The sequence below is a fragment of the Oncorhynchus tshawytscha genome, linkage group LG27, assembly GCF_018296145.1.
Source record: "Oncorhynchus tshawytscha isolate Ot180627B linkage group LG27, Otsh_v2.0, whole genome shotgun sequence".
In the NCBI taxonomy this organism is placed as follows: Eukaryota; Metazoa; Chordata; class Actinopteri; order Salmoniformes; family Salmonidae; genus Oncorhynchus; species Oncorhynchus tshawytscha.
In genome coordinates, this window is record NC_056455.1 from 1026241 (window position 1) to 1052391 (window position 26151).

At 43.9% G+C, this 26151-nt stretch overlaps 2 protein-coding genes across 8 annotated transcripts; one reads left to right on the forward strand and one right to left on the reverse strand.

The window, feature by feature from the left end:
* Nucleotides 1-1306: 1306 nt before the first annotated feature.
* Nucleotides 1307-12857, forward strand: LOC112261384 (disks large-associated protein 5-like). 3 transcript variants are annotated; one of them, XM_042307479.1, is made up of 13 exons: nucleotides 1940-2150; nucleotides 5905-6086; nucleotides 6320-6391; nucleotides 6910-7020; nucleotides 7138-7250; nucleotides 7362-7435; nucleotides 7973-8146; nucleotides 8242-8328; nucleotides 8469-8633; nucleotides 8922-10413; nucleotides 10506-10680; nucleotides 10769-10812; nucleotides 12430-12857. In XM_042307479.1, exons 1-8 carry the CDS (start codon nucleotides 2071-2073, stop codon nucleotides 8306-8308), a joined length of 873 nt encoding a protein of 290 aa, XP_042163413.1. In that variant the 5' UTR covers nucleotides 1940-2070; the 3' UTR covers nucleotides 8309-8328; nucleotides 8469-8633; nucleotides 8922-10413; nucleotides 10506-10680; nucleotides 10769-10812; nucleotides 12430-12857. The 3 variants fall into 3 exon arrangements, with proteins under 3 accessions (XP_042163414.1, XP_042163413.1, XP_042163412.1); XM_042307478.1 differs by having other exon boundaries at nucleotides 7138-7435; XM_042307480.1 differs by lacking the exons at nucleotides 7362-7435; nucleotides 7973-8146; nucleotides 8242-8328; ... (3 more) ...; nucleotides 10769-10812; nucleotides 12430-12857 and adding an exon at nucleotides 1307-1723 and having other exon boundaries at nucleotides 1906-2150; nucleotides 7138-7162.
* A 137-nt stretch (nucleotides 12858-12994) lies between these two features.
* Nucleotides 12995-24683, reverse strand: rsph10b (radial spoke head 10 homolog B). Of its 5 annotated transcripts, none has more exons than XM_024434131.2 (20): nucleotides 24109-24683; nucleotides 23016-23835; nucleotides 22802-22877; nucleotides 22613-22681; nucleotides 22343-22516; nucleotides 22146-22231; nucleotides 21902-22022; nucleotides 21592-21768; nucleotides 21357-21501; nucleotides 21090-21223; nucleotides 20709-20898; nucleotides 20413-20524; nucleotides 20225-20304; nucleotides 19992-20140; nucleotides 19732-19839; nucleotides 15446-15700; nucleotides 15240-15339; nucleotides 15017-15136; nucleotides 13391-13604; nucleotides 12995-13199 (listed from the first exon to the last, which is right to left on the reverse strand). In XM_024434131.2, exons 2-20 carry the CDS (start codon nucleotides 23264-23266, stop codon nucleotides 13004-13006), a joined length of 2757 nt encoding a protein of 918 aa, XP_024289899.1. In that variant the 5' UTR covers nucleotides 23267-23835; nucleotides 24109-24683; the 3' UTR covers nucleotides 12995-13003. The 5 variants fall into 5 exon arrangements, with proteins under 5 accessions (XP_024289899.1, XP_024289891.1, XP_024289884.1 ...); XM_024434123.2 differs by having other exon boundaries at nucleotides 20413-20521; nucleotides 22802-22892; nucleotides 24109-24682; XM_024434116.2 differs by having other exon boundaries at nucleotides 22802-22892; nucleotides 24109-24682.
* Between the last annotated feature and the right edge of the window lie 1468 nt (nucleotides 24684-26151).

Consider the following 26151-nt stretch of genomic DNA (forward strand, 5'->3'; position numbering starts at 1 on the left):
GCGTTCTCGTTGTCCTCACCAGAGTCATGACCTGACTGCAGTTTGGCGTCGTAGTCGACTTCAGTGGGCAAATACTCACCTTCGCTGGTCACTGGCACGCTGGAGAAATGTGCTGAATCCCGGTTTCAACTGTACCGGGCAGATGGCAGACAGTGTGTATAGTGTCTTGTGGGCAAGCGGATTGCTGATGTCGACATTGTGAACAGTGCCCCATGGTGGCGGTGAGGTTATGGTATGGGCAGGCATAAGCTACGGACCACGGAAAACAATTGCATTTTATCAATGGCAATTTGAATGTACAGAGATATCATGACGAGATCCTGAGTCCCATTGTCGTGCCATTAATCTGCCGAAATCACCTCATGTTTCAGCATGTCGCAAGGATCTGTACACAATTCCTAGAAGCTGAAAATGTCCCAGTTCTTCCATGGCTTGCATACTCAACAGACATGTCAACCATTGAGCATGTTTGGAACGCTCTGGATCGACATGTACGACAGCATGTTCCAGTGGGATAACCTTCCACAGGCCAAAATGAACTGTCTGATCAACTCTATGCAAAGGAGATGTGTTGTGCTGCATGAGGCAAATGATGGACATACCAGATACTGACTGGTTTTCTGACACATTCCCTTACCTTTATTAAGGTATCTGTGACCAACAGATGCATATCTGTATTCCTAGTCATGTGAAAGCCATATATTAGGGCCTCGTTTATTTTAATTGACTGATTTCCTTATATGAACTGTAACTCAGTAAAATCTGTTAAATTGTTGCGTTTATATTAACCTCCACCATTGGTGAGGAAAATTAGAAATTGACCCAAGATCAGCATCTGTGGGCAACTTCACTCTACTCTGTCCGGCCAAGATCTTACCACAAGTAGGTCCCTAACTGATACAGGGTCAAATATATTTTCAACGCCCCACTGGTTGAGGTTATGATTGCGAGTAGGATGATCTGGCCCTGGTGCAACTTCTACTGTTAAAGCCACCTGGCTCATATACATGAAGTAATTTCCACCTGGGAGATACTGTCTGTCTGTCTGCCTCATGGTTGTGCTGCTGACAACACTGTGACCGCCCTTTTGTGGTGTGTTGAAAGTACACCCAAGGTGAAATTTGAAACGATAAAATTGGAGATGATGAGAGTGGGAAACAGTTACATTCCATAGGACAGGACATAGAATAATCTTTATGTTTAATAGGTCTACATTAAATGAGAATAATGCCAGGGACACAGGCGCACACACACACACAAATGGGTGCCAGACTTTGAAAGTTAGGGTGCTAAAACATACCTTTACACTGATATTTCGAAAGTGGGGGTGCAGCTGCTATGTTTTGCTAGATTGCTCAAGCGCCGATGCACCCACACAGAGAGATAAAGAAAATAGAGGGGAGGGAGTTCAAACTTTGGTTCAGTGATGACGCCATGACTTCTAGGCTTGTTGTACATCGATTACCCCTCAGGTACTTACAGTTGTTTTGCCCACAAACACACACGTCAAAGTATCTCAGAAAGTGTTCGAAATCATTAGCCTAGCAGCGCGACGCTCGCGACTGGAAATCAGTCACATTGGCATTGCCTAGCAGAATTTAGATTTTTCAAAACTGCCCCGCCATGTTGTTATTTTGAGTTAACGAGAACCCACGTCCAGAAAGCGTGCTAGCTGGACAGTTATAACTTTGAAATCACCACTAACAACTACTTTTTCCAACAGGTAAGAGTGCACTATGTTGGTAAATGTTTCTCATTAACGTTAATACAGTGGCTAACATTGACTGCGCCTAACGTTATTTGGCTAGATAGCTACAGTATACATTCACAAGATAATCAATGTATTTGTCTATAAAACGTGTAAGTAGCTAGTAGTTCCAAGCATTGTATTTATATTTGTCACAGGATCATGGACTCCATGGAAGTTCGTTTCGGCCACCTGCGTCAGCGTGACGCCAGTGTGGACATGCTGCGGGTGAAGATGTTTCGGAGACGTTCGCAGTCCCAGAAGGTGAACCGAGACAAGGCCCTGAACAGCCGCAGACAGCTTGACAATCTCCCCGAGTTTGAATGTTCTCAACTGGACATGTCGGTTGCGGAAAATGTGTCAGTAGTTCAGGAAAATGTACCGAATGCAAAGCAAGTGAAAAGTGAGTTGTTTTTGTGTGGTGATTCAGTTGTGCATTCGTGGTTCACTTATTTAACAATCTAAACAGTATTCAATAGGTCAGGGGTTCCCAAACGTTTTTCATTCAGGCCCCCCTTCCAGCATTTGAAACCCCCTTGCACGCGCACGTATATTTCTATGGGCACAAGCACTGTACATGACACAAACTGTTCACACCCCTCTTGTTGGTGGAGAGAAAATGTTGCAGGGTTTAAGCTCATTTTCTATTTCTTTTGTCATGTGATATTTCAGTTACTCAAACATTACATCAATCTAAGGCTAAAAACATTAGTTGACATGGGCTAGTTGATCTCGACAATTCTGAAAAGTCATAAATAGCTCTTTAATGGTCTGCAATGACTGGACTTGCACGACAAGAGAAACTGATGATACACTGCCTACATTCTACTATTAATTTGAATAATCATTTTAAAGCTGGACTGAGTTCCTTTATATGTTTGTACCAGTCAAAAGTTTGGACAGACACCCCCTCATTCAAGGCTTTCTTTATTTTATATGTTATTACATTGTAGAACAATAGTGAAGACATATCTTTGAAATAACACATGGAATTATGTAGTAACCAAAAAAGTGTATAAAAAATGAGATTCTTCAAAGTAGCCACCCTTTGCCTTGACGACAGCTTTGCATTCTCTCAACCAGCTTCATGAGGTAGTCACCTGGAATACGTTTCAATTAACAGGTGTGCCTGAAGCTAATTTGTGGAATTTCTTTCTTCAATGCGTTTGAGCCAATCAGTTGTGTTGTGACAAGGTAGGGGGGTAAACAAGAAAGCACTATTTGGTTAAACAAAATCCATATTATGGCAAGAACAGCTAAAATAAGCAGAGAGAAATGACAGACCATCATTACTTTAAGGCATGAAGGTCAGTCAATCTGGAAAATTTCAAGAACTTTGAATGTTTCTTCAAGTGCAGTCGCAAAAACCATCAAGCGCTATGATGAAATTGGCTCTCATGAGGACTGCCACTGGAAAGGAAGATGCAGAGGATAAGTTCATTATTTAACTGCACCTCAGATTGCATCCCAAAATAAATGCTTCAGAGTTCAAGTAACAGACACATCTCAACATCAACTGATCAGAGGAGACTGTGAATCAGGACTTCATGGTTGTATTTCTGCAAAGAAACCACTTCTAAAGGACACCAATAAGAAGAGACTTTCTTGGGCCAAGAAACACGAGCAATGGACATTAGACTGGTGGAAATCTGTCATTTGGTCTGATGAGTCCAAATTTGAGATTTTTGGTTCCAACCAGTTGAGTCTTTGTGAGCTGCAGAGTAGGTGAACGGATGAACTCCTTGTGTGGTTCCCACTGTGAAGCATGGAGGTGTGATGGTGTAGGGATGCTTTGCTGGTGACACAGTTAGTGGTTTATTTAGAATTTAAGGCACACTTAACCAGCATGTCTACCACAGCATTCTGCAGCAATACGCCATCCCATCTTGTTTGTGCTTAGTGGGACTATCATTTGTTTTTCAACAGGACCAATGACCCAAAACACACCTCCAGGCTGTGTAAGGGCTATTTGACCAAGAAGGAGTGATGGTGCTGCATTAGATGACCTGGCCTCCACAATCACCCAACCTCAACCCAATTGAGATGGTTTGGGATGAGTTGGACCGCAGAGTGAAGGAAAAGCAGCCAACAAGTGCTCAGCATATGTGGGAACTCCTTCAAGACTGTTGGACAAGCATTCCTCTTGAAGCTGATTGAGAGAATGCCAAAGCTTTCATCAAGGCAAAGGGTGGCTACTTTGAAGAATCTAAAATATATTTTTGATTTAACTTTTTTTGGTTACTACATGATTCCATATGTGTTATTTGAAAGTTATTATGTCTTCACTATTATTCTACAATGTAGAAAATATTTGTAAAAAAAAAAAAAAGAAAACCTTTGAATGAGGGGGTTTGTCCAAACTTTTGACTGGTACTGTATACATACATACAATGATTAAACAAAAATATAAACACAACATGTAAAGTGTTGGTCCCATGTTTCATGAGCTAAAATAAAATATCCCAGAAACCTTCCATACCCACAAAAAGCTTATTTCTGTGAAATGTTGTGCACAAATTTGTTTACACCCTTGTTAGTGTGCATTTTTCCTTGCCACGATAATCTGTCCACCTGACAGGTGTGGCATATCAAGAAGCTGATTAAACAGCATTGTCATTACCCCTATGTGAAAAAGTTGTGCCACATTTAGTGACAATGACTCCAATCAAACACTTGCTGTAGTTGTTGATCAGTCTCTCACGTCTCTTCTCTGATACAGAGCAGAATTAATGGCCGTCATTGTAAATAAGAATTTGTTCTTAACTGACTTGCCTAGTTAATTAAAGGTTAAATAACGTTTATTAAATTTTTATTACACAGGTGCACCTTGTGCTGAGGGACAATTAAAAGGTCACCAAAATGTGCAGTTTTGTCACACAAAACAATGCTACAGATGTCTCAAGTTTAATGTGCAATTGTCATGCTGACTGCATGAATGTCCACCAGAGCTGTTGCCAGATAATTTCATGTTAATTTCTCTACAATAGGCTGCCTAAACTGATGTTTTAGAGAATTTGGCAGTACGTCCAACAACCGCAAACCACGTGTACCAAGCCAAGACCTCTAAATACGGCTTCTTCACCTGCTGAATCGATACTAGCCACCCGTACTGCTGATGTGCAAACCCACAGTTTCAATCTAAGACTTTCTGCTCAAACTGTCAAAAATCGTCTCAGGGAAGCTCATCTCCGTACTCGTCACCAAGGTCTTGACCTGACTGCAGTTTGGCGTCATAATCAACTTCAATGGGCAAATGCGCACCTTCGATGGCCGCTGGCACGCAGGAGAAGTGTGCTCTTCACTGATGAAGCCCGGTTTCAACTTTACCGGGCAGGTAATGGGAGCCATCGGCATGTTTGGTTTTCACCAGGCATAATGGGAACTATCTCATCCAAAAAGTTGACTCAAGTTTGCCAAAAAGCACCTGGAAGCACCTGGATGATTAAGACTCTTGGAAGAATGTTCTATGGACAGATGAGTCAAAAGTATAACATTTTGAATGACATGGGTTCCATTATGTCTGGCGAAAACCAAACACTGCATTCCACAGTAAGAACCTCAGACCAACCGTCAAGCATGATGGTGATAGGGGACGGTTTGCTGCCTCAGGACCTGGACGACTTGCGTTAATAGAAGGAACCATTAAATCTGCTCTGTATCAGAGAAGAGACGTGAGAGACTGATCAACAACTACAGGAAGTGTTTGGTTGGAGTCACAACCAGTTATTGAGTGTAAGGGGGGCAATTACTTTTTCACACGGGCAGAATTATGTTATTGTTATTTGTTCACTCAGGATCCCTTTAACTGATATTAGGTTTTGGTTGAAGATCTGATAATATTCAAAAGTAGAGTAAATTAGAAGGGTGCAAATGCTTTTTAACTGCACTATACATATATATATATTTATTTATTATTTTGTGGGGACCCCCACACCCCCCCTACTGACACAAGGGGTGTGCTCCCCAAAGTTTGGGAACCACTGCTCTAGGTAATGTTACTGGCTACAATATTTTATTTTCTGAAACTGTGGAGTATGTCTAAAACATGAGCCTGAGCCAACTTCACCCTCATGCCTCTTCATCCTCCACTCCCACTAACATTATGTAATCCCACACTGATCTATTTTCTCTCCAACTCCCTCCTTCTTTTTTCTCAGACGCTGCAGTGGAGGAGCGAATGAAAAAGCTTGCCCGCTACAAAGAGAAGAAGGAGCTTGTGAAGGAGAAAGAAAAGAGGGCAAGGGAGAAGAAGGGGGTGTTCAAGGTTGGGCTGTACCGGCCAGAGGCTCAGCCCCTGGTCCCTCTGCCGCAGGCCCCAGCTGCCACAATCAAAGCCAGGGTGAGAGGGCACAGCTTAAGACTGACTCAGTATACCGCTGACATGTCTATAGATGTTATATCCATCGTCCTTGGGAGTCACTGTTCAATCATTGATTTGATGAAAATGTAATTGACTCATCACCGGAGGATCAACTTCGATGTGCCCAAAATTCATTAGCATATAAGAACAGAAGAACTGGTGTTCTTAGTGGTTGTTACATGGCCATAACTTGGCTTTTCCCCCCCAACCAGGCAACAACGCCAGTGGTCCAGCCCCAATCCACCAGAGTGACTCGCTCCACCATGAGGCAGCAGGCCCCCAAGGTGACTTTTTCCCTGCCAAGTCTACATTTGTTCTGCACATGTCTTTATGTAAGATTTTCTGTTACATTATTTAGTCAAGAACTACGATAGCTGCTTTTTTGAATAACCATATAATTTACAATATGCAGTTTTTTTCATTGTTCCATTGACCTTGGCAACACAGCCTATTGACACTCTCCCTGTTTCAAGAAAAGGTTGGTGTTTCTTTACCCCCACTTTACCTCTAAAACAATTAGTCCAGCCTATATCATCTTTAAATTGTTTGCATGATTCAACACTTGCTGACCCTTGACCTCTACCTGGTTTTGGCTTAGTTGAACCAGCTGTGGTCAAGTCAGCCAGAAGGACCGGGATTGCTATTGTTAACACTCCAAACCATGACAACAATCTGTCAACTGTACTACACACAGCTATTCTTTACGTTACTCTCTACGCCTTTTGTTTTGCCAATTATTTGACCCTGATAAACATATCCTTGACTCGTAACTCATGACTGTTATTTTTCCACTTTCCTGCAGTTGAACCAGTAGTCAGAGCCCCAAAGGACAAACCTGCTCCAGCTTCCAAGACCAGATCAAATGCCAAGCAGTCTGCAGCACCACCTGTTGGCAGAGGGAGGAACACCAGGGGTGAGCATTGGCAGCTGACGTCCCAACCTTGTTATGCACCATTCTTTAACAACATTTTGCTTGCTTTTCGACATGTTATTTCTACATTCAAAAATAATGATTTGGCATTCTCTTTAGGAAATGCTATGAGCAATAAGCAGGCTGCTGTGAAAGTGGACAAGCCATTAGAGGAGCCTAGGGCTGCCAGCCCCACGCCACCTAGTGCAGAGGAGCAGAAGGATGTGAAGATGGTAAAAGACCTTGTTCATCCAGGTCCAGAACCTGTCTCAGCCCAGGCTGACTGCATCCCCCCTTCAGCCCGCACCTTGTCCTCATTCACCCCCAAGGGCTTTGTGTTCCAGGCCCCAGCAGGCCTGTCCTCCTTCAACCCCAACCCTCTCACTCCCCGCTCTGCAGACTCCTTTTTCAAACCCAGGTAACTTTGTGCGTGACTCCTCACATCTATGGACCTTCATCCTCTCTATGGACCTTTATCCTGTCTTCTCTTGACCTTTATCCTCTCTTTGCACCTTCTCGAATGCCATTCTCTTCCAATGGGTTTTAAGAAGTCGAGGAGAGGATTCGAGGAAATCCTTTTTATGGCAGCAGGTAGCCTAGCCGTTAAGAGTGTTGGGCCAGTAACCGAAAGGTTTATGGTTGGTACCCCCGCGCTGACTAGGTGTAAAATCTGTCCATGTGCCCTAATTGCTTCTGTAAGTTGCGCTGGCGTAAGAGCATCTGCTAAATTACTAAAATGTAAATATTTCTTCACTCTTTTCTAATCAGTCTATATCCCTCTAACATATTAACGCTCTCTATTCCCTTTCAATAAATGAATATTTACTAGGTTTAGTCAGATTCATTTCTTCAGAGAATGAAAACCTGGTTGATATACCATTACTACTTATTAAAATATGACCGGCTGTCATTTTTTAGCTTTGTGTATGTATTAAACTTTTTTCATCCTCTCCAGTGTCTCAGTTCTACACCTTGTTCCACTCTGGCCCTCTGATAACCTGGTGCCCAAAATGGAGCTCATTGCTCTCTCTCCTGCCAAGTCCCCTGCTCACTCCCCACCTCGCCCTTCTCCTACCCCTCGGTGTCTTCCGAGTCCCAAGGAACCAGAGCATGATGTGCCCTACTTCAGGTGAGGGTTAATATGTGAAAGCAAGTCAACAGCTATGTTCCTGACTCAGACTAGTATTGGTGTGTCATGTGAATGTCTGTCCGTGTGTCTGTCAGGTCAGTGGTAGTCAGTGAGACAGAGGCTGACAGAATTTTGTCAGCAGTGGGAGCCCAGGGTGGATGATGCCTCTGTCCCTGAAGAGAGTGAGTGACTCATGTGTTTTAACCATTATGTGCTGTGGATTCTGATTTCTATAACCAAAAATCCATCACACCACATTTCCTCAATGTATCCTTCTCTCTCAATACCTTTTCTAACTGTGTTGACCTCCATCCCTGTGAAGTGTGTGACCGTATGCGTACGGCGGTGTGCCAGGCCAGGCTGCTGATGAAGGAGAGGTGTGGTCAGTTCTCTGGCCTGGTGGATGACTGTGAGCTGGGCAGAGGAGAGAAGATCACCACCTGCACTGACCTGCAAGGCTTCTGGGACATGGTGTACTACCAAGTGGGTTAGTGACTAGGAGGACATGATCTCCTACGATGTGGGTTAATGAGGACATGGTCTACTGTGTGTGTAGAATTAGATGAACAAATAGTCAGACACTGGTGGTTATACTCTGTTTGTGCCTGTCTGTTAACACTACAGCTAAACTATACTAGCTACCTCTAGGAATAATTACCACCTAGATTGGGTACAGCATACTGAAAGGTTGAAAATGTGGATGCAAGCTTTCTAAAAAGGGCAACCCCTCTTCTCTCTCTCTCTCTCTCCACTTGTTTGGCTCTTCCACTTTCAGGTGGAGGACGTGAACAAGAAGTTTGGTGCTCTGAAGGAGGTAGAGTCTAAAGGTTGGCAGGAGGAAAGCAAACCCCCACTACGACAGAGGAAGGTGGTCAAGAAGCTGCCCTCTGCTCTGGTGGCTAAGCCTGCCAGTGGTGCTGTCGCCAAGTCTCGTCTGGCTGCAATAAAGGCCAAGCAGCAGGCTGCAAAGGCCAAGCAGGCCGCAGGGCCAGGCAGTGCTGTGGACGACCCTGCTCCAGCTCCTGAGGACCCCCAGGCGGAGACCCAGGCCCCAGAACCACTGGTGGTGGTGTTCCAGGTGGAGAGTCCTGCCAAACTCACAGGTGAGACTCGTACCTCCACCGTTCTTCCCCCAAGCTTCCCCTCAACTGCTGTGATGCTCAGAGATATGGAGGCAGATGAAGATATGTAGAATGGCAGGCAGAATGGCGGATTTGCTCGAACCTGGAAGACCCCTGACCTCTCCCTCTGTCAGTGTTTGAGGTACCTGGTAAAGCTGTATAGAGCTCGTTAGTTGGGCATGGACTGATTGCTGTATGGGCTGTCTCTTTCCAGGCTCTGTAAGGAGATCCACCCATGTATCTGCCATGCCTCAGGCCTGTTCAGTCACCAAGTTCTCCACCCCCAGCAGAACTCGCCACTCCAGCACTGCTGCAGCTGCACACACCTCCCCTCTCCCCCACTTCACCCATACCACTACCTGCTCCACCCTCACCCTTGCTCACCCCACCCTCACCACGGCCTGCTCCACCCTCACCCCTGCCTGTTCCACCCTCACCCCTGCCTACCTGTTTAATGCCACCCCACTCCGTACCCCTCACCCTGATCCTCAGTTCTACACCCCGGCCCCCACCCAAAGTAGCCCCACGAGAGTCTCTCTCTGCATCTCAACAGTCAAAGAAGCTCTGGACACCCAGTCAGAGGAAGTCCCCAGCAACCAACCAGAGCTAGCCTCCGTGCAGAATGTCACTCCTGACCAACCAGAGCCCGAGCGCATGCAGGAAGATGTAGCTTGTGACCATTCTGAGGTTGTTTCAGAGCCCACTGTTTGCCCTGAGGAGCACTCTGAGAGCTGTGAATCATCATCCAACACACAACAGCTGACCAATGACGAACAGCATTGAGAAGCCTTCAGCCAATCGGTGTTGGCCACAGAAGAGCCCAACCAATTAGAGCTCCAGGACAGAAAAGAGGCCTATGATACCAGCCTACCCATCTCATCATGGCTCACAGTCTCCTCAAGGCTTCCCCTCTCACCCTCACTGCCCCACTACCATGGAGCAGAGTCCTATCCAGTCAGGAGCCCTGATTTCAGCTTCACCCTCTCCCCCACCCCAGCCAGGCCAAGATTTACTGAGGCCAGCCAATCTCCCCTCTCCTCCCCCTGCTTGGTGCCCCCCTCCTCTCCTCCTGTCTAGGTCTCCCTCAGCTTCCCAGCTGATGCCGACGTACCAGGGACCGTGACTCCAGACACTTCCATCACAGAGGTCAGTGTTTTGTTAAAGAAGATGTCTCATCTTAATGTATTACTAAATTACTGGCAAGAGTTCATCTGGGTTTACTTCTCAAAATACACAAGGGTCTTCCGGGGTTGGACTTTGAGCGCTACCTCCAACCTGCAGTGAGGTGTAGCCTGTCACCACGGGAGCCAGCTGTTGCAGAGATGCTGTCGCCCATGGTGATAGACGTAGAAATGGAGAGTCCGTTGGCTCCGTCTGAAGAGACCCCTCAGGAGGAAGTGTCGACTCCCACAGGTACTGTGTGTGTGCTTGGATATGGTTAGTCTTAGATATTTGTATTCCTTATGGTTTTAATTTTCCTGACTTCTCACTCCCATCGCAGCATCTCCCAGTTTCACACAAATGTTCATCCCACGGATCACACAGGTTAACTTCCTTGTTTTACCCTCGTCTTTCTCTCGTGTGTGTGTGTGTGTAATATATATATTTATATTAGAACCAGTCAAAAGTTTGGACACACCTACTCATTCAAGGTTTTTTCTTTATTTTTTACTATTTTCTACATTGTAGAATAATAGTGAAGACATCAAAATAACCAAAAAGTGTTAAACAAATCAAAATATGTTTGAGATTCTTCAAAGTAGCCACCTTTGCCTTGATGACAGCTTTACACACTCTTGGCATTCTCTTAACCATGAGGAATGCTTTTCCAAGTCTTGAAGGAGTTCCCACATATGCTGAGCACTTGTTGGCTGCTTTTCCTTCACCCTGCGGTCCAACTCATCCCAGACTATCTCAATTTGGTTGTGGTCGGGTGATTGTTGAGGCCAGGTCATCTGATGCAGCACTCCATCACTCTCCTTCTTGGTAAAATAGCCCTTACACAGCGTGATGGGTCATTGTTAAAGGACAAATGATAGTCCCACTAAGCGTAAACCAGATGGGATGGCGTATTGCTGCAGAATGCTGTGGTAGCCATGCTGGTTAAGTGTGTCTTGAATTCTAAATAAATCATTGAGTGTCACCAGCAAAGCACCATCATACCTCCTCCATGCTTCACGGTGGGAACCACACAAGATCATCCGTTCACCTACTCTGCATTTCACAAAGACATAGTGGTTAGAACCAAAAATCTCAAATTTGGACTCCTCAGACCAAATGACAGATTTCCACTGGTCTAATGTCCATTGCTGGTGTTTCTTGGCCCAAGCAAGTCTCTTCTTATTGGTGTCCTTTAGTTGTGGTTTCTTTGCAGCAATTCAACCATGAAGTCCTGATTCACGCAGTCTCCTCTGAACAGTTGATGTTGAGATGTCTGTTACTTGAAATCTGTGACGCATTTATTTGGGCTGCAATCTGAGGTGCAGTTAACTAATGAACTTATCCTCTGCAGCAGACTATGGGTCTTCCTTTTCTGTGGTGGTCCTCATCAGAGCCAGTTTCATCATATAGCTTGATGGTTTTTGCGACTGCAATTAAAGAAACGTTCAAAGCTCTTGAAATCTTCCGGATTGACTGACGTTCATGTCTTAAAGTAATGATTGGCTATCTTCTGTATACCACCCCTACCTTGTCACAACACAACTGATTTGGTTACCACATGATTCCATATGTGTTAATTCATAGTTTTGATGTCTTCACTATTCTACAATGTAGAAAATAGTAAAAATAAAGAAAAACCCTCGAATGAGTGTGTCCAAACTTGACTGGTACTGTACATATACTGAATGTACAAAACATTTTGACACTGACCAGGTGAAGGCTATGATCCGTTATTGATGTCACTTGTTAAATCCACTTTAATCAGTTTAGATGAAGGGGAGAAGACTGGTTAAAGAAGGGTTTTTAAACCTAGTGTCAATTGAGACATGGATTGGCACAACTCAATATTCGGAAGGTGTTCTGAATGTTTTGCACACCCATTGTATGTGTGTATGATTTCATTTGGTGTTCTGAAATACGTAATTTTTTTTGTTTATTTCTTATTTTACAATTAGGTATGCATTCCTCAACTGACCCATGCTGTCCCCATTTCCTCTCCAGCCAGTTGAGTCAGACCTGTTGCTGTTCACCCCAGATCAGATGGACAGAGTGAGACAGTCAATGTGCACCAGTGACCTCATGTCGTTTACACTTCCCTCTGACAGAACGAGCAACTGATGAGACTGATTTGCATAACTGCTGTTGTATATTTTGCTACACTAGTTTATAGTCTCAAAAATATATATTTTTTTATATGCATTGTTTTATTTTAAACTTATAATTGTCAGAATAGTTTTTTGTAACTTTCCTTACACTGTTTTGTGCTATCTGTACCATTTTATTATTTAATACCAAAAAGGCACCAGGTAGTGTTAACTATTAACCACATTCTATATGGAGCCCAGGTGTTCTATACAAAATCAACAAATTTGCTACCAACAGATAAAACATTTTTTGTCTCTTCTTCTACAACAACCAAACAATGACTGAATCACAAAACACTTGTCCCACTCCTGGAACTAAGTGTGAAATGCATGTTATTGACATCATAGAGGGCTGTTATGACTGCTCTGAAAAGGTCCGTTTTTATCCAGGACTAGGTTTAATCTGGCCCTACAGTTGGTGGTCTAAGAATCTATTTCCTCTTCTTCTTGACTGCAGTGGCAGGCGACTGTTTGGTGATGACCACAGAGGTGGTGGAGGCCACAGGCGTCTGAGCCGCTGGAGACGGGTTAAGGTCATCCTCTGGCCCTTCTACTCGCTCTGCCTCCTCATCCTCTTCTTCTTCCCTCCGTCTCTCCTCCTCCTCTGCCTCCCACTGTTCCCTCAACCTGGAACATTTTTCATAATTGCTTTATTTGTTGTGGAGTTAACATGTAGAGCTTGTGTGGTGCTCACATCAAGGGCAGATTTCTTGGACTAAAAATATCACTTCCAATGGAGATTCTCTGGGGCATCATCTGGATACATTTTGAATACAAACTGGATCAAGGGGCCTCATGTTGTCTCAGTAGCTGCCTACCTGGCGTCTTCCTTGGCCTTAGCCAGAGCGATGCGGGCTAGTGCCGCCTGCCTCAGCCTCTCTTCCTGCACCTCCCTCCTCAGCTCCAGGCTGTACTCGTACGCTGGGAAGAACCTCTGGGTAAAGAACTGGTGGGTCCTCTGGACCCAGCTGTCCAGTTCAGTCTCAGCAGGGCAGGAAGTCATACCTGCTCCACTCCTGTCTTCAACAGGCTCTGGTTAGGAGACACGGCAGGTGTAAGATTGGCATGGCAATTAAACATGTCAATGATAAGATATGTATGTAATATCGTTACTGATTTTCTGAGGTCAAATTCTTCCAAATTAGTGTAGTATACACTGAACAAATATAAGTGCAACAGGGGAGAAGCTCCAGGTGGTATCTGATTTGATCTGACAGGTGTGGCATATCAAGAAGCTTATTAAAACAGCATGATCATTACACAGGTGCACCTTGTGCTTGGGACAATAAAAGGCCACTAAAATGTGCAGTTTTGTGACACAACGCCACAGACGTTATGAGCGAGGGTGTAAATGGAATGCTGACAGCAGGAATGTCCACCAGAGCTGTTACCAGAGAATTTAATGTTAATTTCTCTACCATAAGCCACCTCCAATGTCATTTTAGAATATTTGGCAGTGCATCCAACAGGCATCGCAACCGCAGACCTCCACATCCGGCTTCTTCATCTGCGGGGTCATCTAAGACCAGCCACCCAGACAGCTGATAAAACTGGGTTTGCACAACCAAAGAATTTCTGCACAAACTGTCAGAAACCGTCTCAGGGAAGGTCATACGCGTGCTCATCCTCACCAGGGTCTTGACCTGACTGCAGTTCAGCGTCGTAACCAACTTCAGTGGGCAAATGCTCACCTTCGATGGCCATTGCCACGCTAGAGAAGTTGTATTCTTCATGGCTTAATTCCGGTTTGAACTGTACCGGGTAGATCGCAGACGGCGTCGTGTGGCGAGCGGTTTGCTGATGTCAATGTTGTGAACAGAGTGCCCCATGGTGGCGGTGGGGTTATGGTATGGGCAGGCATAAGCTACGGACAACGGAAAACAATTGCATTTTATCGATGGCAATTTGAATGCACAGAGATATTGTGACAACATCCTGAGGCCCATTGTCGTTCCATTCATCCGCCGCCATCACCTCATGTTTCAGCATAATGCACGGCCCCATGTCACAAGGATCTGTACACAATTTATAGGAGCTGAAAATGTCCCAATTCTTACATGGCCTGCATACTCACCAGACATGTCACCCATTGAGCCCGTTTGGGATGCTCTGGATCAACGTGTACTACAGCGTGTTCCAGTTCCCGCCAATATCCAGCAACTTCCCACAACCATTGAAGAGGACAAAATTCCACTGGCCACAATCAACAGCCTGATCAACTCTATGTGAAGGAGATGCGTCATGCTGCATGAGGCAAATGGTCACACTAGATACTGACTGGTTTTCTGATCCATGCCCCTAACTTAAAAAAACAAAAAATATGTAATCAACTTATGCATATTTCCCAGTCATGTGAAATCCATAGATTAGGGTCTAATGAATTTATTTCAATTGACTGATTTCCTTATATGAAATCTGTTCAGTGTACTTATTGTGCAATCTACCTGAGCTGGGGGGATGATCATGGGGAGGGTGGTTTGACACTTTGGCCTCCACTGCTGATCTAGCGCCACCTGAGCCCTCTCTCCTCTCAGTGTCTGACGAGTGGGTTGCTGACCCACCACCTGACTCAAACACACGCATACACCTTCAACAATGCCGCAAAGATGTGACCAGTCAGACTATACGGATATGTGAGTAGAGGAAAGATATGTGAGGAGAACACACCCCCAGTCTGTGATGTGAGGTTGCCTGCTGCGTTGGGACTCTGTCTGGGCTCCATCTCTTCAGGTGTAGACAGCTGGAGAATCTCCTTGGATTTTCCCATCTGGGTAGAAAAATATTGAATTAACTAATTTAGACAAGGAATGGTCTCGATTTCCAGACCGCCATGTGAGATTATGTATAGATTTGACAGAGCTGATCAAACCAACCTCCAGTGATTTGACACTACCCACATCAGGAGAGATGTTGGGGTTTGATGACTTTGCAGTAGGTCCAGTCAGAGGGGAATGCCGCTGTGAGGACCTCTGTAGAGGGCTGTCTCTGGTCCTCTCCCCAGGGGAAACCCTCCTGGTGTCAGCCAGAGGGCAGCTTTCCATCTGGCTGTCTGAGGATGTCTGACCATCCCTCTGATCGCTAACCTCTGCACAGCCCAGCAACGCCTCAAAGAACTCCAGGAACGTCATCTAGAATCAGGTTCACCATCAAACTTCCAATTAAGTTATTTTTTTCAAAGCATCTGAGATTCTTAATGGAATGAAAATCGCTATATAATCGTATTATTATTCATCCTAAACAGCTTCTATCCTCTGGCCTGTTAAACTACTGCTCAAAAACTACTGCTTCCCCTCATACCTACGATGCAGCAAAAATCATTATTGATTAGATTTATAACTGCCACTACACTGCTGTTCATTGATTATTGATTGCCATTGGTATTTATTTATCCTGCTACTGGTCACTATTACTCCTGTTTACAGCCAAATACAGTTTTTCACAATTCCTGACATTTAATCCTAGTAAAAATAATCTGTTTAGGTCAGTTAGGATCACCACTTTATTTTCAGAATTTGAAATGTCAGAATAATAGTGGAGATAATTATTTATTTAATCTTTTATTTCTTTCATCACATTCCCAGTGGTTCAGAAGTTTACATACTCAATTAGTATTTGGTAGCATTGCCTTTAAATTGTTGAACTTGGGTCAAATGTTTTGGGTAGCCTTCCACAAGCTTCCCACAATAAGTTGGGTGAATTTTGTCCCATTCCTCCTAACAGAGCTGGTGTAACTGAGTCAGGTTTGTGGGCCTCCTTGCTTACACATGCATTTTTCAGTTCTGCCCACAAATTTTATATAGGATTGAGGTCAGGGCTTTGTGATGGCCACTCCAATACCTTGACTTTGTTGTATGCTTGAGATCATTCTCATATCATTCTCTTTGGAAGACCCATTTGCGACCAAGCTGTAACTTCCTGACTGTTGTCTTGAGATGTTGCTTCAATATAGCCACATGGCATCATGAGGCAGGACAACTATCTATTTTGTGAAGTGCACCAGTCCCTCCTGCAGCAAAGCACCCCAAACACATGATGCTGCCACCCCCGTGCTTCACGGTTGGGATGGTGTTCTTCGGCTTGCAAGCCTCCACGTTTCCTCCAAAACATAACGATGGTCATTATAGCTAAACAGTTATATTTTTGTTTCATCAGACCAGAGGACATTTCTCCAAAAAGTACGATCTTTGTCCACATGTGCAGTTACAAACCGTAGTCTGGCTTTTTTATGGCGGTTTTGGAGCAGTGGCTTCTTCCTTGCTGTGCGGCCTGTCAGGTTATGTCGATATAGGACTTGTTTCATTGTGGATATAGATACTTTCATACCTGTTTCCTCCAGCATCTTCACAAGGTCTTTTGCTGTTGTTCTGGAATTGATTTGCTCTTTTCGCACCAAAGTATGTTCATCTCTAGGAGACAGAACGAGTCTCCTTCCTGAGCGGTATGACGGCTGCGTGGTCCCATGGTGTTTATACTTGCGTACTATTGTTTGCACAGATGAACATGGTACCTTCAGGCATTTGGTAATTGCTCCCAAGAATGAACCAGACTTGTGGAGGTCTCCAATTATTTTCTGAGGTCTTGGCTGATTTCCCTATGATGTCAAGCAAAGAGGCACTGAGTTTGAAGGTAGGCCTTGAAATACATCCACAGGTATACCTCCAATTGACTCAAATTATGTCAATTAGCCAATCAGAAGCTTCTAAAGCCATGACATCCTTTTTCCAAGCTGCTTAAAGGCACAGTCAACTTAGTGTATGTAAAATTCTGTCCCACTGGAATTGTGATACAGTGAATTAAAATTGAAATACTGTCTGTAAACAATTGTTGAAAAAATGGCTTGTGTCATGCACAAAGTAGATGTCCTAACCGACTTGCCAAAACTATAGTTTGTTAGCAAGAAATATGTGGAGTGGTTGAAAAACGAGTTTTAATGACTCCAACATAAGTGTATGTAAACTTCCGACTTTAACTGTATATATTACCATTAGTACGCTGAGTATATCAAACATTAAGAACACCTTCCTAATATTGAGTTGCAACCCCTTTTGCCTTCAAGAACAGCCTCAATTCGTCAGGGCATGGACTCTACAAGGAGTTGAAAGTGTTCCACAGGGATGCTGGCCCATGTTGACACCAGTGCCTCCCACAGTTGTGTCAAGTTGGCTACAGGGATGCTGGCCCATGTTGACACCAATGCCTCCCACAGTTGTGTCAAGTTGGCTGGATGTCCTTTGGGTGGTGGGCCATTCTTGATACACACAGGAAACTGTTGAGTATGAAAAACACAGCAGTGTAGGAGTTCTTGACACAAACCGGTGCGCCTGGCACCTACTACCATACCCTGTTCAAAGGCACAATTTCTGTTGTGCCCATTCACCCTCTGAATGGCACACATGCACAATCCATGTCTCAAGGCCTAAAAATCCTTCTTTTACCTGTCTCCTTCCTTTAAAATGATTGAAGTGGATTTAACAAGTGACATCAATAAGGGATCATAGCTTTAACTTGGATTATGCCTGTTCAGTCTGTCATGGGAAGAGCAGGTGTTCTTAATGTTTTGTACACTCAGTGTATATTACCATTAGTATTTATATATTCCTAACACCAGTCACTTTCCAGTTCTGTTTACATATCCCATCCATCGACCACTTATGCTGCTGCCATACTGTTTATTATTATCATTATTATTTATCCTGCTACCTGTTACTGTCTCCTAATCCCTGTCTACATATGCATATCTCCCTCAATACTCCAGTATCCCTACACATCGTCAATATGGTACTGGCACTGTATATAGCTTCCTCTCTTATTTGTGTTTCCTTTATTATATACGGTATTGGTCAACAGTTTGGACACACCTACTCATTCACGGGTTTTTCTTTATTTTTTACTATTTTCTACATTGTAGAATAATAGTGAGCACATCAAAACTATGAAATAACACATATGGAATCATGTAGTAACCAAAAAAGTGTTAAACAAATAAAAACATTTTATATTTGAGATTCTTCGAAGTAGCCACCCTTTGCCTTGATGACAGCTTTGCACACTCTTGGCATTCTCTCAACCAGCTTCATGAGGTAGTCACCTGGAATTCATTTCAATTAACAGGTGTGCCTTGTTTGTGGAATTTCTTTCCTTCTTAATGTGTTTGAGACAATCAGTTGTGTTTTGACAAGGTAGGGGTGGTATACAGAAGATAGCCCTATTTGGTAAAAGACCAAGTCCATATTATGGCAAGAACAGCTCAAATAAGCAAAGAGAAATGACAGTCCATCCTTACTTTAAGACATGAAGAATCAGTCAATACAGAAAATGTGAAGAACTTTGAAAGTTACTTCAAGTGCAGTCGCAAAAACCATCAAGCGTTATGATACTGGCTCTCTTGAGGACCGCCACAGGAAAGGAAGACCCAGTTACCTCTGCTGCAGAGGACAAGTTCATTAGAGTTAACTGCACCTCAGATTGCAGCCCAAATAAATGCTTCACAGAGTTCAAGTAACAGAACATTTTAACAACTGTTTAGAGACTGTGTGAATCAAGCCTTCATGGTCAAATTCCTGCAAAGAAACCCCTACTAAAGGACACCAATAAGAAGGCGAGAATTGATTGGGCAAAGAAACACGAGCAATGGACATTAGACCGTTGGAAATCTGTCCAACCGCCATGTCTTTATGAGAAGCAGAGTATGTGAACAGAATCTTCGCATGTGTGGTTCCCACCGTGAAGCTTGGAGGTGGTGGTGTGATAGTGCTTTGCTGGTGACAGTCAGTGATTTATTTAGAATTCAAGGCACACTTAACCAGCATGGCTAACACAGCATTCTGCAGTGATACGCCATCCCATCTGGTAAACATAAAGAAAAACCCTTAAATGGTACCCTTGACTGGTACTGTATATATATTTATTTATTTTATTAGTGTTACTATTTTGATATTGATTACTGCACTTTAGGGTAGAGCTTGTTCAGGATTTCAATGTACTTGTGCATGTGACAATAAAACGTGAATAAAACAAACTATTATTAGAAAGTTAGTGTCCCTTAATGCTGGTGAAGCTGTTCCACCACCTATTTAGCACGTTTGGGGAGTTGCAGTGACAAGATTGAAAATTGGGGAGAAAAAAATAAAATGATCAATTATTGAAGCATTTAGCTGACCTCTAGGTCTAGGTTGCAGTAGTAGCGGTCGTAAGCAGCTGGGTTCTCTACAGAGAGGATCTCTAGGAGTTTCCCTGTGGTCAGCTCAGCATCAAACAGACTAAGATCCTGTTGGTGGGACAGAACCAAGTTTCATCAATCAACTTACATCATGTAATGTTAGGGTTGTGATGGTCAGGAAAAACTCAGGGCTCTAAATATGAGCACCCATCACCACACAACATCAGTGTGTGGTCACATTAGTTGAACGTCACAAGTACCTTAAACATCCATATGAAGTGCCTGACAGTCATGGTTTGGTCAGCTAGGGGGGTTGGGTTGGCTCTGCAGAAGGCCTTGTAGATCTCCCAGCACCTCCCAATGTAGTTGACAGCAATCACAGCATGCATGGGGTTGGGGAACAACAGCCCTGCATTCAGTTTACAACAAGGAGAGCATGAATGTGGGTTACACTTGATAGAGTAAACAATGGTGTATACATGCGTACCTGTACCTTTTACATTCTTGGCATTAGGGATGATGTTCTCCCTCATCAGCTTGGACAAACATGCAACCAGTATGGTATCAGAGGGCCTGGGAAGGAGAGGAGAGGCTCAGGAGTAGAGTACATGGTGTTGATACGGTAATCACAGTGTTACTGCACAGGAGTAGGAGAGTAAGGGATAGCAATGTTGTCCTTACTCTATGTCCTTATGGTAGGTGTTGTAGGCCAGAACCACAACACAGCTGAGGAACCTTCTGAGCAGCATGGTGCTGAAGGGAGAGTGGATCTCCTCGGAAGGGACATCCTCTGCTTTGAAATTAGTTCACAAAACAAGAAAATGTAACATTGTAGACTCAAGTTCTGCTCAGGCTACCCCTGAGTCTCTATAATGTTATGTTGTGATGAGACTGAAACAAATTAACAAAGCAGGATGAATTGGCCAAACATGAAGGGAGAAACGGGAAATGAGGTGGTTATTTCTCCCTGGCCTTACCACAGATGTAGCGGTCGACCTGGGCCAGGGTGATGCCTTGCTGGTGGATGCTGCAGTCCTTGAGGAGTCTCCAAAGCTGCAGGCGGGACAGCAAGAAGGTATTGTCTGGGGACTGATCATGGCCCAGACTGCTGTAGAAGCTATAGATGGCCCTCAGCTCCGCTATGTGTCTCAGCACCACAAATTCCACCTGGCACACAGCGAGAGGGACAAATGGAGGCGCAAAAAACACCACCTGTGTGTCAACTCAGCGCAGAGTTGGGGTTGAAGCTATCATAACTTAGTTCAAGGATTGTTATAATATATGGAATCTAATTTGACAACTGAATTGACACAAATTGAAATGGATTTTCATATGCTGTTGTGGTCAGTCCCACTGACCTGTTTGAGCTGCAGGTCTCTCTGGTTCTCTGGGAGGTTCTCCAGCAGAGCAGTGATGTCCAGAGCCATGTCAGGCCCAAGCACGGCTGGACCACTGCCCGAGTCTCCTCCTGGTGCTCTTCTGGGGGATTCACCTGAAACACAGGACTTACTTTTACTATACTGGATAACCACATGAAAAATACAGGACCATTCCAGGGGGTTGATGTCAGATGAGTAATTTTATCAGACAGACATACATTTTTCAGAGGGACTTGGTGTACTTACCATCCTCAGGATGGGGAGTGTGCGTTCTAATCCCACTCAGATCAGGGGTGTTTGAACCATCCAGGCAGAACGCTGGGAACTCTGCCATGTGGTCATCCACAAACTCCCCTTCAAATATGCGTCCATTTTTAAAAATGAACTTTCCCTAGAATGTTTAACAAGATCTTATTATTTACACTCCATATTGACATCATTCAATTAGAATGATTACTCTATGGACATGTTCCCCCTTCACCTGTCCATGTTTTCTGTTGTCCTTCCACTCTCCTTTGTAAAGAGCCCCGCTTGCGTAGTAGAAGCTGCCCTGGCCATGCCTCAGCCCCTGGACAAAGTCCCCAGTGTACTCATTCCTTAGGGGATACTGAGAGCCTGTCACTCTCCTCAGGAACCATGTGTGGGTCCCTTGTCCATGCTGAAAGACAGAGGATGATTTATCAGTTATTTATGTGAAGTTACTCTAACCATGTTTTCTTTATCAAAAGCCAAATAATGGGTTTATTAATATATTATGTCATGGGGGATGAGGGTGATATGGTTTGACCTACCTGGACCCCATTCTCCCATATCCCGCTATACTGCTGACCCAGCTGCAGCCACCTCATCCTGCCCTCTCCATGTCTCACGTTGTTCCTCCACTGGCCCTCATACAGGTTTCCAGAGGGGTAACTTTGGCACAGCAGAGAGAACACATGCAAGGCGTATGACACTGATATAATTTAAGCATAAAAACACATTTGATGGGAGATCATTCACATGTGTAACACACTGTCTAAACACAAGTTCACCTACCATCGGACTCCCCATCCCTCTCTGTTATTGTTTACCAATTCTCCTTCATACCAGGACGTCGCTTCCTGGTTATAGTATATTGTACCCTAATAAAACAAACAAATATTGCAAATTAAACAACCCCACATTAAATAAACCTGCGGACAAGATGCAGGATTATCTGACTTAAATTGCTCACAACTGCAACAGGATCATACCTTTCCATGCCTTTTGCTGTGATGCCACTGCCCTCTGTATATCACAGAGGAATTGGCACACCTATATGTCCCCACACCATGGCGGATTCCACTGCACACCTCTCCCTCATAACAGCTACCATCCAACCAGGTGTATGTCCCATGGCCCATGGGCACATTGAATGCAAACTCACCCTGTCATTATGGGAATCAAATGGTTCACAGATCGCATCTGCAGTATAAGATTAACTAAGAAATAATACATCTTGTAAAGGTGGTGGACCAAAATACCTCATATTTCACGCCATCTGCCCATGTGTACAGACCATGTCCATGCATGACTCCTACTGAAAACATACCCTTGAAGAAAAACAAAGCTTATTGGTTTGATGTCATGTTTGCTGGTTCATTTTAGTCATCATGTAATGCATGCTATACAATGTGATATACACACCATATGGCAATGGCATAATGCAATACCTTGTAGACATGTCCTCCCTGAAAATATGCCACACCTTCTCCATGGAACTGCTCTCGATGCTTTTGACCCTCGTACCTGAGTGAGCACAGACTGCTTTTCATTGATAATGTAACAGTAGCTAGCTAACGTTATTATGGAAAAGAAACCCAACAACATGATATGAGACATTATTTCATGTTCATAGAAAGAGGCGAGTGATAAGCATTGGTTTACCTCTGGACAATAATATTAGGAAGAACAGGGACCTCATGAAATGCATCATCACTTATCTCAAGTTGTTTGTCGGCGAGTGGTGGTTGTGAAGGAAAGGAGGCAGTCATTACATCTGTTTCATGTCCCGACTCTTCATCTAACACATGTGGTTCTGATACAACACCAGCGTGGGAGTCATTTGACAAACATGTACTTAATGATTGTTCGGGAGTCGTTTTCTCGGGTTTTTTCTTTTTATCCCCTTTCGCCATTTCACCTGTTCATCCAGACGATGCAATTCCATAAACATGCCATGCGTCGCAACCGAGGCACCTGTTGCTAAGGAGCTCGGTATGGAATCCTCGGTACGGAATCCTCAGTATGTCAAAAAGCCAAGTCTTTACAAACTCACAAAGATGAATTGTTCTAATTAAAGTAGGTTTATGTACTGAAATGATCATGTGAGAGCATTTGTGTTTTGATTATTTTACCTAAAATAGACAATCGAAAATAAATGTTTAGAAATAAAAAAACTTTTTTTTAGTCAACATTTGAAAAAATATATATACTGTATATAACAGTGATTGATTTTACATAATGAGAGTTATACTTTTTTTGTTGTTGCTGAAATGCAACCTTAGTGTCTTTTCAGAGATATAGGAGCAGGCCAAAACTGTTGAGAGGTATTCAGTTGAGCCGGTCCAACTGGGTTGATCAGTCTTTTGAGATGAAGTTCAAGTTAGCAAGGTGTCTCATAGTGGGTCTGCCATGTGGGCAGTTCCATGGCTGCTCTATCTCCCCCATATGACCACCAGCTTCTTCATCTCACTGGTGCTCAAAGCTGTACAAATCATCACGTGGGAGGAAGAGTACATAAACATCATGGGGACCAGAGCTAAAATGAAAATTCTAAAGGAAACATATCATTTATGTATAGCTGGAAAACTTATGCAAAAGCACCAAACAAACATGTACACTTCAATCATTGCCTAACACCCATTATAACTGGTGCATTTCTACTAGCACTTCTTATTTAGTGCTGAAATCCAACAGCTCATATGTATCGCAAGTCATGGCCAACAAATCAATCACATCATAAATACATAAGCCTCACCGACTTCCTGCAGGCCCTGGAGGCAAACATCTGCCTGACACAAGACTGCCGACACATAACCCCCGGGCTGTCAATCAACATGAAGATGAGCTTCTCGATGTCCCCCAGACCAAATGTCCAGTTCTTACTTGTGGGCAGGGACACAAGCTTCACCCGCTCCATCACCTGAGCTGGAACACATAGCACAATGGAATTCAGAATCAGAAAACAGATAGGAGCCATACCCATGCATACTATTTTGAAATCTACTTTTTGGAAAGGTGCCATGCTAATTTCTTATGGCAGGGTATATTTTACCCCACTAAATATAGCAGTGAGTGAGCGTGTTGTATTCTATTTGATTTACCATCCGCATCTGAGGAAATCAAAGCCATTATTTTTTAAGATCTTAAGGTTCTCCATAAGAACGTTCTCGCTGACTGCCGTGAGCCTGAGGTGGAGATTCAGTGGACTGAAAACTTCATACATACAAACAAATGAAATACTTAACACAAAACTAGTACGTTTTTAGTAACCATCTAAAATAATTGATGAATGTCAGTGATTCATTACACGATGAGTCTCTGTCTTTGCAGCGCGGTGTTGTTGAAGCACTTCGAAGATGTACTTCTCATCAGTGGCGTGCTGGAAGGTCAGAGGAGGGTTTAGTTATGAGTTTAGTCATGATGAAGCACAGGTTAAACTGTCTCCATGTCCTAAATCTCCATGTCCATAAAACTGTCTTTGCTGTGGGGATTACAGAGGGAACATTTGTAATAAATGTAATAAAAAAATACATTAAATTGTGCCACTTTCTTTCTTCTTATTTTTTTCTGGTCAGATATAGTGTTCAGGAAAAAATATTGTCCTTACAATTAACCAACAAAAACAGCAGTTCTATTCCAACCTTCTCTTTCTTCAGCTCCTCCTTAGCACTCTGGTTCTCTCCAGGGCTGATCTTGGCTCCGGATCATCTGTAGCACAGCCCATCTTCAGCCTTCTCTCTATGCTGTTCCTGCAGCCTCTTCACCCTCCCACTCAGCTACTGTACAGAGAACTGCCCTCTTCTGTACACAGACTGGTTCGTCCACCTTAGATCCAGAGGATCCCTCAGAGCCCGCTGAATGTGTGGTCTTCTGTACACAGACTGGGGCGTCCAGGTTAGACCCAGAGGATCCCTCAGAGCCCGCTGAATGTGTGGTGTTGTTCTCTAAGAAACCACCATCCTCTAGTTAGGCCTTCTTGACGTTGGGACTGAGGCTCATCTCCTCAGACGTCTTTGAAAGATGTGGTTCAATTTGCCGGTCAAAGTGCCAAACTGTGAGTTCCTTGTCCAAAGGTTCATCGAGCGCCTCGCTTTTTATACTGGGTTCGCTGTCAACTGTGATGTCTGGCAAGTTGAACCCTGTAGTAGCAGAGGCTCTCTGGGGGAGCTGTGCTCCGACGGGACGCTCTTTTACCAGAGTCTAAGTCGCTGTCTGGCGTCTTTCCATACCTGGACCGGTCAAGCACAGACTTGCCCACAGGAGAACATTTCACTGCACCTTGACTGGATTTCAAAAGAGATTGTAAACTTGGCCTGTGTGTGTTCTGACTCTTCTCAGAGCCTCCAAAGAAAGACTGCAGCTTCTTCTGGGTTGGACCAGTGTTAGCATTCTTTGTAGTGTTCGATTTAGCCCCAGTGCCTGGGCTGTTGTGCATGGAGAAAGCAGATTTTAAGCCAGCCAGATTGAAAGATGATCTGGGACTTGGAATCACAGGTTCAAAATAATATCCAGCTTTGGGAGGCGTTGTCTCAGATGGAACCACCTGAACTTTCCATGTCAGACGGAGGCTCTGCTGGGCTGTAGGAAGCAAGCGAAAAGGTCAAACTCAACATTCATTCAAACCGATGAAACATAGCAGGATCAAATCAAATGTTATTTGTCAAATGCGCCAAATGTAACAGGTGTAGACCTTACAGTGAAATGTTTACTTACAAGCCCTTAACCAACAATGCAGTTAAGAAACATACCTACAAAAAATAAAGAAATAAAAGTAACAAATAATTCAAGGGCAGCAGTA